Source organism: Montipora foliosa, chromosome 13 (genome assembly GCF_036669935.1).
Source record: "Montipora foliosa isolate CH-2021 chromosome 13, ASM3666993v2, whole genome shotgun sequence".
Taxonomy (NCBI): Eukaryota; Metazoa; Cnidaria; class Anthozoa; order Scleractinia; family Acroporidae; genus Montipora; species Montipora foliosa.
In genome coordinates this window covers 23,132,391-23,147,390 of record NC_090881.1, presented here as the reverse complement: position 1 = coordinate 23,147,390, position 15,000 = coordinate 23,132,391, and the positions used below count along the sequence as shown (strand labels likewise).

Genomic DNA, 15,000 nt, shown 5'->3' with positions numbered 1-15,000 from the left:
AACTGGCAAGATGACACCGGTGCAACCTGTAATGTGCTACCATTCTAAGAATATGTGCGAGTTACTGGTGACCAGAATGGAGAAAAGCTAGATGGAGATTTCATCGGCATTGATACCTACGGAGGAACGAGAATAAAAGTGCTAGGCTCTATAGATCTTCAGTTTAAAGATCTGTGAGGAAAGGAATACTCAATTCGGATAGTTGTTCACTTGGATGCAAATCCCTTACTGAGCTTGCAGACTAGCAAAGATCTTGGAATTATGTCATTTCCCAGTGAATATGTCGGAGCACTAGGTGCCAAAGGGTGTCTTGAAGGCGAAATCATCAAAGAATACTGAGATTTAAAGACTGCGTGGTGAAGTGACTGATTTTCTTTTCTTTCTTTTAAAAGAAAGTGGATGTATTGATGTGATTTGACTAAGAAGATTGTGTGACATTGAAAGAACGTTCTAGATTGCTGACTAGTGGTAGAGTTTTTAGGAGTCGGTAGTTATTTATACAATGTAAGCCTTGAGATTTGTGATATTTACAAATGTATATAACATTAATCACTTAGAATGTTCTTAAGAATACATGTAGCGTAGCACAACCTACATGTATATAAGAGAGTTTTGTGTGTGTTGTTGTTGTTGTAGTTTTATATCCTTTGTTAAGTGAGTGAGATAGCCATCCATGAGTTAGCATTTGTTGTCTTCTTTGCGCAATACCATTGACCAGCTGTCCTGCTGATGGATCAATAAGTGTCTACTTGAACTTAACAAGAATGATAATTATCTGTATTGGAAAACAAAATGTACAAGCGAATAAGGTCTATTGAAGTGTCAATTATTGTTATTGTTGTTTCCATTTCCGGAGTCCACATTTCTGGTTTTCCTTATGCAAAATTTTTTCCAAGTTGTATTAAAATATGTAGGAAAAAAACGTCATCAGCATTCACTCAGATGGTTTCTCTCGCACTGAAGTTAAATTGAATGCACTTGGATGCACTCCAGACTTCTATAAGGGTCTCATAATTTGGAAACCACGTGTAAAAGTGAGTATCAATAAGGCTTTTTGACAATCTCTGGAGCCAAAACATGAAGGCATATTTTTCTTTGAAAAAAAAAAACCTCCTTTGTCATGTGTTCCACCTCATAAGGTCTTAGCAAACTAGGGCCCATGAACCTATAGCTTCTTTGAGATCTGGAGGAGCTATGAACTGAGGCTGCATATTACTACAGCACATGTTATAAACTGAGGCTCTTGTAACTTGTTGCATATACAAGGCTGCTGCCAAAGAAAATTTTAAAGGAGCCCTCAGAGCTAAACGCTGAGAACTCAGGAGCCCAACATATGAAGTGAAAGGTGTTGCTGTGAAAAATTAAGGTGCCCAGAGCTATTCTTTGGGAGCCCCAGGCTACCGGGCTCCTGTTAGGCAACAGCCTTGATATACTATAGCACTTTTTTCTCGTTTTTCATCTTACAACCTCTGCTTTCTTCTGTACAACTTCTGCTTTTTTCCTGGATCAGCGTTGATAATAGCTACAGTCAAAGCTCTCGCTGCGACCACTCTCGTAAGCGACCAGCTCTCGTTACGACCACCAATGTAAAACCCTGTTTTAAATGGCACTTAAACTCTCTAATTGAAAGCTCTCGTAAGCGACTGTTCCTGTAAGTGACTGTGACCACCTTTGGGATTACCCTACTGGACTTTCTGATTGTTTTTAACCCTTTCAGCCCCGTGGGGTTCCTCATTGACGAGTAAAATCGTCTGGCGTTAGACAGAGTAAAATCTATAAGTGGCACTATTGGGAGTGAAAGGGTTAAGCTCTTGCAAGCGACCACTCAGAGTCTCATCTATGTATGCGAATGCTTTAATAAAAAGACAACCCACTGCGCTGAGCATTTGAAAGAATGTGATTGGCATGACAGACCTGCACCGGCCTCTCTTTTGTACCGGTTTGTGGTTACAGATACTTATGAAACCTTCAGTTCACAGTTTTGCTTTAACAAGCATGTGCGACTTAGAAGGTCTTTTAAGTATGTTTGCCAGCAATGGCTAGTTTTCAATAAAACTCCAGTTGCATGTCAGTATTGCTTGAAGGTTTGACACTGCTGGGTTGTATGTTGTGACAAATGGTAAAATTTTCTCAGTGGTTTTGGCCTTTTGTTTAAGAGCAGTCTGTCTTCCCTAAAAAAACGACCTCAGACAGCGTTCTTTCGATAAACTGCTTAGGGTAGCCTCGCTCTTCAAGGAGGGCTTTGAATGTTTTGAAATGTTTTGGCTGGGAATGTCTGATAAGGATATTTTGGAAGATGTGAGTGAAAGTAAGAAGTTCCCAACCCTGAATCTTCAGTACCATCGATAAGATTTTACAAATTCCAGAGACTCTTGCTGAAAGCTCTCATAAGTGACCATCCTCTATTGTTTATAATTTTGTCACTTACGAGAGCCCATTCTCGTAAGCGACCAGCTCTTGTTGCGACCACTTTTTCGAATTCCCGTGGTGCTCGCTTACGAGAGCTTAGACTGTAGTAACAATTTAGTGACCCAAACTAATTAAAATATCCCCTGACTGCTTTTAAAGGATAGAGTTGAAAAGTAGAGTAGTATATTGTGATTTTGATCTTCATTATGTCTGCATTATTGGAAACTAGGCCTCACAGATGATGCTATTTTTTCTTACAGCTAATGTGAATCAACAGTTTAAAAGATGGCAAGTGTGGCACCATCATTTTCATCCACTAAGGAAAGAACAAACTATGCACGGTTGTGTCGTCTTTTAGTGGATGTTGGAACTCAGGTGGTTAGAGACACCTTTGACAGGATACATCCCCCAAGCTGTCTCCACTGGATATTGGCCGGTAAGTTACCTACATTGCAGTCCCTGCGAAAGAGGAAGATTTTAAATGTTACCCAGTGGGGAAGGCTGTTCCCAGCTATCTCATCATCAGTCTCATCAGCTAGCTTTGACATTACGCTTCTGGTGGTACTGCTGAGGAACATTTGTGGCTTGAGTGCCCCTGCCAGCACTGGAAGCTGGGACATCCTTCCCCATGCTTCTGATAACAGCATTGAAGCCAACATAGCAAGAATCAAGTATTACAGAAACAATGTCTATGGTCATGCAACCCAGGCATCTGTTGACGAGCCAACATTCCAAGCATTATGGCTTGAGATCAGCAATGCACTGTTAGCACTTGGATCTGCAGCAAGTTATACATCTGCAATAAGCCGACTGAAGACTGATTGCATGGATCCTGATGTTGAAGAGCGCTATCGTGAGTTGCTTAAAGAGTGGAAGAAAGATGATGATAGCACCAAGGACAAACTTGAACAACTTGAAGGTACACTACCTTATTCATTGTTAAATTCAACCACATTTGAGCCTTTGATACTTCGTATTTTCTGTGCACCAGTCACTTTTGTTCCTCGAAAACAGGAAAGAGCATCATAATGTTACAATAAGTTAATTTAGATTGATGGCTCTAGAAACAGCTCTTGATCCTTGGCAATAAATTCAGTGAACTGAGAATTGATATTATTTCTGAAAGCACATGACAAATTCAGGAAAAAGAAAATTGAACACTACATCCGTTCAGCTGGCTTATGAAGTGGCCTGTATTACTACTTTCGCTTCCTCCCACTGGTACACTCTACCACCACTAAGAAAGGCCATTCAGCTTGAGGAAGTAATTGAATTTTTGATTCACTCATTTTACTTAATTTTTTTGCGAGCTCCACTATCTTGATGATTGTGATATGTAACAGTTGCTTAATTGTTCTGATACAAAGGGCTTTTGAATGATAACATCAGGGCAACCATAAAATGTCACAATTATTACATGTATTTAAGATGGCCAGGAAATTATGTCGGATACAACTTAATTTTTTTTTAATGTTCAGGGAAATTTGATTGTATGGACATCATTATTGTGGGTTAATGTTATTAAACCCCTGTCAGATTGTTTCCGGACTCTAAATTTTTCGCTTATTACACAAGTTTGACCATCAAAGATGTGTATTACACAACTTTGACCGTCAAAGTTGTGTAATAAATGAAAAATTTAGAGTCCGGAAACAATCTGACAGGTGTTTATTAATTTTTTTGCTGGAGTGGAAATTCCCTAAAGCTATTGAAACCATTATTCCTACTGAGTTACTGTGAGTTTCTGGCTTTGTGGGCTTAACTTTCTCATTTCTATCTTTTTTCATTACTTTCTCATGTTTTTCTTTTTTCAATAATAAAGAGATGCTGAAGACACAAGGAGTGCACACTCAGGACCAACTAAAGGAGATCCAGGGTAGGTTGAGAAGAGTCGTAAGGAACTCTGCTTTAATGGGCTTTATATTTTGGCTGGTAAAAGACATGAACTTGTATGTTAAAGCAAAGGCAAGAAGTAACCCACTTCCTTTATTGGCTGTTTTGAATCACTTGAGCAAACTGTGTAAAACAGAAGAAAGCATTAGGAAGGTTAAGTTGAACAAAATAAAATGTGTGAATTCACTTAACATCAAAAAGGCTTCAACCAAAAAATGAAGGTAAATATGACAGTAGTGTCATATTAGGTCATGGTGATGGTAGATTAAATGAGATACCTTTAGTAAGAGTTTTTTATGTGGATAGTTTAAGGACATCTAAACATTGTGTATTATCATTATGTGTATTATTATTATTATTATTATTAATATTATGGAAAAAAGCATATTGCTGACGCTGTCATTGCCAACTAAAATAAACTCTATTTTGCAGGCCATAATCAGTGATATGAAAGCGAAGTTCGTTATCATACCCTATTTAAAGTCACGTAGTGCGAAGCTTGTGCACATGGCCATGCAATTCATGCTCCCGTGATGCCTTTGTAGGCTTCTGGAAGTACGATATGATCGTTTCCAGCGTTCAGGTCCAAAGTAGAGTGCCAGGCTTTGAGGAACAGTTGCTTGTGGTAATTAGCTTCAAAACCAACGACCTTGACATTTTCAAAGTTCATGTTGTGGCTGAAATGGTGGACATGGCTTGCAACTTTAGAGTTTTGGTCAAAACCCATAATTGCCTTTTTGTGCTCCACAATTCGGGTCTTTAATGATCTTTCTGTTTGGCCATAGTACACAAATTACTGTAACACTGTGTACAATTGATTTTGTACACTATGCCTGATTTCTGGCAGTCAGAATCGTCTAGCTCTTAGGGGTGCGGAAAAAGGCTGTTGATGGTTGGTTGTGGTTTGTAAACTACTTTGACCTTTTGTTGTTTCAAAATGCGACCTATTTTCTCGGAAACGCCCTGTACATACGGCAGCACTACAAAGCCATGGAAGTTGTTATTGGTGGGTTTGTTTGGTTAACGCCCTCTCGCAGTGTTGAATAAAGGACATGGGATAATTGTTATCTCGCAGAAGGGCTTTGACTCGTTGCGTTTCTTCTCGTCTTCTTTATTTGTTGACGGAATGTTGTTTGCGCTTTTCAGCAAAGTGTTAACCACAGATCTTTTGTGGCACAAAAGGTGACACAAAAAGAAATCGAGATAACGGTCAGTGTGTGTCGCTTTTCTGTAAACATACACTTGAATTTCTATGCCGCATCTACTGGTAATGGTGTCTAGAAAAGGTAAGCCTTGCCCATTGGTGTTTTCTAGTTCCATTTAGTGAACTGTAATTAATTGACTTCAGATGTTTATGAAACTCGTCGACTTCATCGTTTTTTAAACAAGAATGACTATCGTCAACATAGCGAAACCACCATTTGGGAGGGTGCAAGAATGTGGAGATTGCAGTTTCCTCAATTTCTTCCATAACCAGGTCGGCTAAAACTGGACTGATGGGACAACCCATGGCACATCCAATTATTTGGTTGTAGTGGTCGCCATCATGTTTGAAGTAATTGTGGTTGAGTACGAAGTCTGAAAGTTTCAAGATGTTGTCAGCAGAAAGATTGGTACATTCTGCTAGATTCTGGTCTTGTTGTAGCCTCTCCTTAGTTCTTGCTAGGGCTAAGTCCATAGGTATGGAGATGAACAGAGACTTCACATTGAAGGAGACCATGACTTCTTCACTGGTGATGGAATGCTGTTTTATTTGCTGTTTGAAAATGTCAAGGTCGTTGGTTTCGAAGCTAATTACTGTACCACAAACGACTTTTCCTCGAAGCCTGGCACTCTACTTTGGACCCGAACGCTGTGAACGATCATATCGTACTTCCAGAAGCCTACAAAGGCATTGCGCGAGCATGAATTGCATGGTCACGCGCACAAGCTTCGTGCTAAGTTACCCTAAATAGCGTATGATAACGAACTTCGCTTTCATATCACTGATGAAGGCTTAAGAATTAGCTGAAATGTCTGTTGAAAAATATCAAGAGTCAGAGGCAAACCTTTTTCCATAGAACTTATGACATCTCCTGTCTACACTTTTTCCATTTTTAAGCTTCTTAGCCTTTCTTCAGTTCTCTTTTTGAGACTGTTTTTTTTCTTTTGTTGTGACTCTGAGTAATGTGTTTGAACACGTTTGTGATCTTTCTCAACTGGTCAGCAAGGCTAGTCTCAAAGTCTCTTACTTTCTCCTCCACCTTTAATTAAAGTTCTCAAATATCCTCATTAGATTTTCTTGGGTACTCATGTCCTGGTAAAACCTTCCAGACTTGGCAAAGGTTTTAGACAGATGCTTTTGTGCTTCTTCTCTCTTCTTCTGGATACTTGACTTTATGCCTTCAATCACTTTAATGTTGTTGCATAACATACTGGTATTTATCACAGCGTGTAAGGATGTATTCTTTACAGAAGTACATGTTTGTAAAGGAGCGGGATTACAAGGTTCATAACACTTGAACTATCTACTTTCATCGTTTCTATCTTTTATTTCCCGATTTCTTTTTCTATTTTCAATAATAAAGAGATGCAGAAGACACAAGGAGTGCACACTCAGGACAAGCTAAAAGAGATTCAGGGTAGGTTGAGAAGAATCTTAAGCTTTGCTTGTGAATCAAATTGTGAAGACGTTGTATATTAATTGTTAAAAGACACGAACTTGTGTGTTAAAAGTAAAGCCGGGCAAGAAGTAACCCACTTCCTTTATGGCCTGTTTTGTTTTCCTAAGAATCATTTGAGGAGTTGAAAGCAGAAGAAAGCATCCTCATTTTCTTTTTTTTTTCCAATAATAAAGAGACGGTGATAAGAAAGTTGGAGACACATGAAGTGCACTCTCAGGGCAAACTAAAGGAGATCCAGGGTAGGTTGATAAGAGTCTTAAGCTCCGCTTGTGAATAAAAGTGTGTCTTTTAGCTGGTAAAAGACTATGTACTTATTGACTGAGTGTGAGGGCCGGACGGGACAATATTTGGCCCGAGGTCATGGCGTACGGGCCGAGCGCCAAATATTTTCCCGCCCGGCCCGACCTAACTCAGTCAATAAGCATTTTATCATATGACCACCGCGCTTTTCCTTTCTTTTTTTTTTTCGGGTAAAAAAATTCGGAATGTTCACTTACGTCGCTCATTTTGACCGAAAAGTCGGGATTTATAGAGCAACAAAATTGTTTTAGTTCGCATCTCGCGCGCGCTTTCATTGCAAAACTATTGAGAAAATCCCCGTATGAGGGCCGTACGCGATCCTAGCAGGGCCGGACGGCTTTTTCCGGCCCTGCTCGCGCCATCGCGTACGGCCCTCATACGGGGATTTTCTCAATAGTTTTGCAATGAAAGCGCGCTCGGGGCCGCACGGGTCATATGATAAAAACTTGCACGTTAAAAGCAAAGGCAAGAAGTAACCCACTTCCTCTATTTCCGGAAGGCCGAGTTGAACAAAGTAAAAGGTATGCACTTAACGTTAAAAAGGCTCAAAGCAAAAAATGAAAGTTAATGTAACAGTAGCGACATAATAATAGCGGTAATGATGATAATAGTAATGAGCGTTAATTTCCTTTATTATATGACTAGCTCCGTGAGCAGGCAAGATGAACCAAATCGTGTTCTGTGATTGGCTACCCAAGCGGGCAAGAGGGAGCTATCTTGCCCGCTCGGGATTTCTCGCTTGGTCCCGCAAGATCAAAGATCAAAGATCATTTTTTGGTGTTTTAAGTCATATAATAAATCCTTTATTGACCAAGCTTGTTCGGTCAAGATGGCTGGATATATATAATATAATATAATAAACATCTTATTTAACGAGCTTAGTTAGTCTGTATGGGAGAATCTTGACCTCCGCCGTGTGCACAGACCTCGTGCTCCGTTAATAAGAGCTTAATATTTTTAGCAAGTGATTTGTAAACAACCGAGAACGTGTGACAGATTTGTTCGTGACAAGCGCGAAACAAACGTCACCACCTCAACTAGTCAAACGGTTTTTCTACAGTACAAATCTGGTGGAATATTTGTACTCGTTTCGTGCGTTTTCTGTACAATAACAAATACAGTTGGATAATAATGATAGTAATAATAAAAAAAGAATGAAGCAGTGATAGCGTTGACGATGAAGATGAAGGTTCATTAAAAAAGCAGGAATCTAAACCTTCTGTTATACTTCCCGAAAGAGACAAGGACTTCGTTCAGCATATTGAACGAAACGTTTGTATCACCGCTAAAAGTAATAACAACGCTAAATGTAATACCAACCGTAAATGTAATAAAAATTAACTCTAAATGTAATACTAACCACAAATGTAATAAAAATCAACCCTAAATGTAATAAATTACCCCACCGTAAATGTAATACAATTTAACGCTAAATGTAATGAGGTGACCGACCGTAAATGTAATACAATTTAACCTCAAATGTAATAACAGTGTTGAAAGCTCCTTTACGATTACCGGTTATTATTTGAGTGTCGGTGATTTTTTGTGAACATTCCCGAGGTTCTGCGTACTTCCGGTCAAAGCTTACTGGGAACGTCTGAACTTCTAAAGATTTCCCAAAAAATAGCCCTTCTGATGGTGGAGCATTTGCAAATATCATTTCCGAAATTCTTTACAGCGGATAGCGCAAGTACATAGTGGAAATAGTGGGGAAGCCTGGGCGAGAGAAGGCGTGCACTCAGTTGTGGGATCGTTTGGGGCCCCTGGTTTATACTCTTTTTGAAAGGGGCCCGCTATTTTTTAGAGTCCTTCTGGATGTGTTTGAAAGATTTGGTGAGACGGTGGTATGATAAAGCATAAAAATATACAGATGGTACAGATGATATAAAGACAACTTTAATAGCAACGATACTCATGCAAATATAGTCACAACTTACTTGTAAATGAAATAAACGTATTCTCACTATTTGGTGCGATTACTCAACGCTTGTTCGTAGAACACAGTAAGAAATAGTAAAAAATCTACATTTTTCAAAGCTTTAACCAACAGTCTATTAAGAGTTTTCAGATTTATTCTATCAATATATCGATATATATATATTCTATATCGATTTGAGTCAACAGACAAACGGTAACAGAAACTTTCCGGCATGACAGTTCGGATACTCTTTATTTTTTCCTTCCATTTTTCCAGATGATGTTCTGAATGTAGAACCATCCTACGATCCCAGTATACAGAAGTCTCACCCACGCATTTATCCACTGAGGGTGGTTAATTATGTTCTTAAGTGCTAAAACAAGGCCACTCCCTTTCCCACGTGTTTTAGAAATCTGTCGCATGCTGTGGTAACCTACGCATGTATCCCAATCAAAAAACACTCTTGGCAGCCTTTGAATGAATGAGCCTGTGAGACTTCTAAATCGTTTGTTTATCATGCTTAAAATGTTAAAGGTGTCCACAATGTTTCTCGGGCTTCCTGTTAACGAAAAAGTAATAATGATTTCAAGGACTTCATTTGGAAGGTCCTCTATGGAACGAGGTTCTTCGTTGTTTTCTCCGCTACCTATCTCATGTGCAGCCCATTGAGATTCTTCATTCGTAGGCTTGTCACAAATATCTTCATCTCCTACTGAACTGTTACCGTAATTATGATTCAGTGCCGTTAAACAAACGTAATGGATTCCTTGATCTTCCGCAAAGTGTCCTAGTGTCAGTGAGGCAAAAGGAATGGAAAATTGAGGAGATATAACAGTTTTTGCGTTTGGACCCAATGTCGATATTATTACAATCTCCACGTTGAAAAGATTAGCGACAGCTTGAAGAGTGATCTGATCTCCGTAAGTTCCATTTTGGGCGATGCTAGTGAGGTATTGAGACCAAGGCATGCCTACGAAAAGTTCAAAAGGAAATCCATCCTGATTGTTTGGATTTTCAGTCAGATATCTTACTATTTCTCTCCGCAAAGATTCCTCGGAATGAAAAATGCCAATAGTTTGGAGTAGATGGGCCAATGCTGAAAACTGGCAGTTGCCGTCTCCTGGTGGATTGTATGTGACATCAAAGCCTTGTTCGCTGAACGGTTGATGAAGGTCCTCAGGCGTCATTGCGATGTAGTATTTTTCCCGGTGAGCTGCTTTCTTTGCTTTATGTTCCTTCTGTGTTTTTGAAAGACTCATCTGTCTCCTCGCGGCTGCCCGTTTGCGTTTTTCTTCAACAGCTGTAGCACTAGTCATATCTTCGACTGAAACCCAGTCACAGCAAGACTTTTCTGTTGTGGGGGATTCGTATGTTATTTTGTATTTTCCAAACTGTACATTTCGTTTTATAATCGTTCCGTCAACAACAAATCGCTTTTTTGGAATACCGCGGGTTCTTCCTGAAAATGGAAATCGAATTAGAACCCGTTCTCCCACTTTGTAAACGGAGGGTGGGTTGCCTTTTACTCTCCTCTTAATGTATCGCTTGTCCCATACGTTGTTGGACGCCCTAGCTTTGGATCGAATTTTGCGGATACGTTCACCATTGTTTCTGAAATCGGAGGCCCTAGGAGAAATTCTAGCTGCAGATGAAACACTCTCTTGGTAGGATAATCCGCCATCCGATATCTCGGATAAAGCATTAGACGCTCGACCGTAAAACACCTCAAAAGGCGATTGTTTACCTAAAACGTCCATCAATTCCTCGTTTAGGACCTTTTGGTATTCCATTAATTTTGAGACCCAGTTCACTCCAACCTTGGAAAAATTAATAAGATCAAAATTTATCTTTTTTCGTAAAGATCTATGAGACCGTTCCACTTTTCCCTGAGACTGGGGATGGTACGGGGACCCTCTGATTATCTTCACTCCTAGCGATTTGCATAGCAGATCCACGGCTTGTTTGAATTCTCCTCCGTTATCTGATTGGATCACTCGTGGAGGGCCGACCTCTGTGTACAGCTTATTAAGCTCTCTTGCTACTAGCTTGCTTGACTTCCCTGTCAAAGGACGCAGCCACAAATATCGACTAAAAACATCTTGAACTGTTAGGATGTACTTGTACGTTTTTCCGTTCTTCGATACAGCTGATTTTTTCATATCAACCAGGTCAATTTGATGTCTTACCTACAAACAACGTAGAAATGAAATCTTTAATCGTATAACATGCTTTGCAGCGATGTCACTCTACATGCAATCAAAGTGCTCAGACTCACTCATTCTCATCAAGGAAGAGCCCAGGTGCTATTTTTGATTTTGTTAATTTTGGAAATTTGTTTGTGTATTCGTCTTAGGGTTACTATATTATACACGATCACATCAGCTACGCTGCAATACTAATCCTGTCCATGTAAAAGACATTATTATGATTATTATCATAGTAATAGACGAGCTGAGATGCCCCTGTCATATAAACCATTTCTCACATTTCTTTCCAAAGTTCTTCACTTGAATAACCCCTTAGAATGCTTAAATGAGTCGATTGACCCCAAAGAGAATGGTTTTAATTTAAGGAAAAGTTTTGGTCATAAATGGGGGTATGGTTTTTGCACTCTAGCCTTGATATGGGTATCGTTTTAAGAAGAAGCCACTTTTTTCATCTTTCTCGAAAAGAAAATCAACAAAGCACTTCACAAATTATGTTTACGGTAATGTAACATTGGTCTGGAACTTATTATATAACGCTGGTCAGAAACAGGGTTTTGATTTAAGAGTCAAGTGATAAATAGGGTTTCAAATTTTTGGTCAGGTTATAAATACCATAGGTAATATCGCAGATTTTGGTCATAAATAATGTAAGGTTTTGGGAAGCGTGCCGTACATCCCCACCCAAATTTTCTTGGAACCCCCCCCCCCCCCCCCACCGGCACAATGGTTGATTAGGGAAGATTGGTTTGGTCTAATTAATAACATAATTTATCAATTCTTACTTGGACTGTTTTTGCTCTTATGGGCCGCTGTATCGCTTTATTTTGAAACCGTGCGTTCATCTTCTGGCTGAGTCGACTTTTGGACAGCACATTCTGGACGTTTCTTTCACTGACACCTTGAAAGCGCTTGATCAGTCTTCGGTTCAGCTTTCTTGAGCCGGCGCCTTTGCAATGCCGAAATTCCTTTTCAACCAAAGCACTCAGTTCCGACTTCTTTGTAACTTCTTTGCCTTTAAAAAATAGCCTTTTCCTGCCGTTCACTTCAGAGATAGAAAACTGTGACTTGGCTCTCCAGAAACGAACACAGGCTGCCTTTTGGCTTCGGGAGCGATCTTTCACAGGCACCACAAATTCTCCACTCGTTAAGGCGAAAAGAGTTGCGTAAGTCTCGTCGTCCACGGCTGACATTTGACGAAAACATTTCTTATCTTCTGCCCACGTTCCAATGATGAAAATAAAAAACGCTAACAAGGGACATTTTACAATCATTTTGCTTACTTTCGAAGACCACGACAAGAACCACGTGAAAATCCATACAATTCCAGACAAGCGTCTTGAGAACCCAGTTGACTGAGTTTGTGGGCGGAGTTTGTTTGCGAAGCAGGAAAAATTTTTCAGAGTTTTTTCTCGAAACAATTTTTTCACCAGAAGGGCACACTTAAAGAGCTACAAGTCAAAGGGAATTTGTTCGATTGCTCTCAAATTTTGACAGTACCTAGTTTTACATATAAACAACAAAACCACTTCTCCGAATTTTTTATTTTGAAATAACTTTTTTCAAGAGCGATTTTTGTACGATCACTCCACATTTTTTTAATCCTATTTCAAAAATGTTCTGTAACTTTTCACTGAAATTACACATTAAACAAGCGAAAAACAAAATTTGCTTTGACATGTAACTTTCAAAAGGTGGTTCGGGCGCTCGCATTTAGAAGTCGTGAAAATTTCGGCAATTCATTTGTTTTCAAAAGTTTTGGTATAGTCTAATAGCCAGTCCTATAAGCTTTAATTTGATGTAAGGGTTTAGATATCTATAGTTTAAACCCGACGCGCTACATCGCTTGTACGCGAGACACCCCTGAAGGTGCACGGTAATCTCCCGGGGGGAGGGAGGGGGGGGGGAGCACTGAACTATTTTTTGGGTGGGTATATGCCGCCCGGGACTTCAGAATTTGGACCCGTTTTGGAAAGAATTTGCCCCACATTTGATATGGTTAGCCAAAAACACACACAATCATGCTCGTAAGCTAACTATGGGCAACACAGGGTGTAACAGTTTTGAATCGTATTTTTTTGAACCAATCTCTCCTTGCTTACAAAAGTGGAGATTTCGTGCATTCAAAATATTATACCCTGTTTAGGAAACGTCTCTAACTCAGGAGCTCCAGAATCATGACCCCGTTAGGCGGCGCATACCCCTATAGGTATTGTATTGGAGTAACCCCCCAGGGGTAATCTGCGCCTAACGGTGTAGTTAGTAAAGGGGAATAACCGTGATTGGGTATTCCGATAATCTATTGAAGTGATATCATATCACTGATGATATTGATGCCATTTACGCCTTTGCCGCTCTTAATAACGTGTTATTACATTTAAGGTTAAATTGTATTACATTTACGGTCGGTCACCTGATTACATTTAGCGTTAAATTGTATTACATTTACGGTGGGGTAAGTTATTACATTTAGGGTTGATTTTTATTACATTTGTGGTTAGTATTACATTTGGAGTTAATTTTTATTACATTTACGGTTGGTATTACATTTAGCGTTGTTATTACATTTAGCGGTGATACAAACGTTGGCCGAAATGATCATTTCTCTTTTTTTACTTTTTTTCTCATGATCAGAGTCCTTCAGTGAGGACATTTGCCGAGCAAAGCTCCAAGAACATTACAAAAGAACATCCAAAGTGCGAACGTCTTCTTGGTCCAGGTTGTCTCTTGTAGACATTGATCAAGCGTACACCCGACTGTGTGTAATACAAAGGCAAACCACCTCAGCTGGGTCAAAACAGTCTGAAGTGGCTCACTACAGTGACCTCTTCAGTCCAATCGGTAACGGAAATAATCCAAAGAGGATTCTTGTGCAGGGAGAGACAGGAATTGGTAAAAGCACTTTTGCGAAGAGGCTGGCGATTGACTGGGCTCGACTTGGTAACACTCAGACTGAAGATAAACAAGCAGCTGTTCTGGGGAGGTTCAAGCTTGTTGTTTTCGTTAACCTCAAGGAAGTGTCCAAATGTCAAAGCCTCAAAGATGTCATTTATAACTCAAGACTTTTTGCCCGTGAAGACAAATGGTTAGTAGAAGGTCTTCTGAATTATATGACCAACCATCAAGATGAAGTTCTTCTGTTGCTGGATGGCTATGATGAGTATCACAGTGGACAGGAATCTCAAATCTTTGATATATTCAGTGGAAAAGAATTAAGAGACTGCTGTGTGTTGATGACAAGTCGAATTTCCAAAGCTGGTGAGCTCCAAGAATTTCAAGACCTGCTTGCAGAAATAACAGGATTCAGTGATGAGGACAAACTGACGTACATAACTCGACAGCTTGGTGACAAAAGAGATGCCAGAGATTTGTATGATCACTTGGAAGAAAACGAACTGTTAGGCCTTGCGAAAGTTCCCTTACTTTTGCTGTTCTTTTGCACGCTATGGAAGAAGAAACATTCAGAAGGCTTGTCGAAAGCCAAAACGAGCTTATATTTAAAAATTGTCCAGCACGTTTTAAGCCACAACCAAGGAAAGAACACCTCTCCTCGCTTTAGCAGAGTAGAGGATAATTCAGAGATCCTCAATCAAATCGGTAAGCTGGCCTTAGA

General features: G+C 39.7%; 1 protein-coding gene across 3 annotated transcripts in view; it reads left to right on the top strand.

The window, feature by feature from the left end:
• The window catches only part of LOC137982917 (NACHT, LRR and PYD domains-containing protein 4-like), a 17,983-nt gene that overhangs the window by 1,121 nt on the left and 1,862 nt on the right, over positions 1-15,000 (top strand). For 2 of the 3 annotated variants that reach the window (XM_068830078.1, XM_068830077.1), the window contains exons 2-6: positions 2,670-3,328; positions 4,232-4,285; positions 6,870-6,923; positions 7,139-7,204; positions 14,022-15,000. The exon at positions 14,022-15,000 is cut by the window's right edge and continues 1,862 nt beyond it. In XM_068830078.1, coding sequence (XP_068686179.1) covers positions 2,695-3,328; positions 4,232-4,285; positions 6,870-6,923; positions 7,139-7,204; positions 14,022-15,000 — 1,787 coding nt within the window. In that variant the 5' untranslated portion in view covers positions 2,670-2,694. Of the gene's footprint in view, positions 1-1,008; positions 1,035-2,669; positions 3,329-4,231; positions 4,286-6,869; positions 6,924-7,138; positions 7,205-14,021 lie in introns of those variants that run through there. The other variant, XM_068830079.1, reaches the window with a different exon arrangement.